The 575-nt window shown below is 61.0% G+C and overlaps 1 protein-coding gene across 1 annotated transcript in view; it reads left to right on the plus strand.

The window, feature by feature from the left end:
* Positions 1–200: 200 nt before the first annotated feature.
* The window catches only part of CCDC33 (coiled-coil domain containing 33), a gene marked incomplete at both ends in the record, with an annotated part of 2,453 nt that continues 2,078 nt past the window's right edge, over positions 201–575 (plus strand). Inside the window, one exon of the mRNA XM_010079355.1 lies at positions 201–289. Coding sequence (XP_010077657.1) covers positions 201–289 — 89 coding nt within the window. The remainder of the gene's footprint in view (positions 290–575) is intronic.

Raw genomic sequence — 575 nt, forward strand, 5'->3', positions numbered from 1 at the left:
TTTTTGGGGCAGGGCTGGCTCCTGATCCCAAAGCAAGGATCCAAAGGTGTTTTGCTCCAGGTGAAAGCCAGGAGAGCAGCTCCCAGCTGTGGGGAAGGGGCTGAAGGACCTCGCTGTGAGGGTCTCTTGGCTCTCCCCTCTCAGAGGGCTTTTCCCAGCCCCTCCTCATCCTCACCCTCTGCTCTGCTGTCTCCTGCCAGCTCCACCGAGATGATGGGTCCCTCCCAGCGGCCGACGCCATGGCCAGCATCCTGCCCAGAAAGCAGCCTTTCCCATTGGAGGAGCAGAGGTACGGGGACCACGACGGTTTTTCAGCCTCCTCTTGACTCCTCCAGCTCCTCTTTGGGGGATTTTCCTCCTGCCTCTGTTCTCCCCACGTTTTCCCCAGCAGCTTCTCCTCTTGCTCCATCACCGCCCATCTTCCTCTTCATCTCCTCCAGGCTCCCGTCCTCCCTGCATCCCCATCCCCACCAGCGCTTGTCTTGCCCCCCAGCACCCCAAAAAGGCTCCTGGCTCCTACAGAGGGGTCCCCGGCCAAGGCTTTGCCAGTGTTTCCTTCTGTGGGGAGCAGCTGG

This window comes from Pterocles gutturalis, unplaced genomic scaffold (assembly GCF_000699245.1).
Source record: "Pterocles gutturalis isolate BGI_N339 unplaced genomic scaffold, ASM69924v1 scaffold954, whole genome shotgun sequence".
Taxonomy (NCBI): Eukaryota; Metazoa; Chordata; class Aves; order Pterocliformes; family Pteroclidae; genus Pterocles; species Pterocles gutturalis.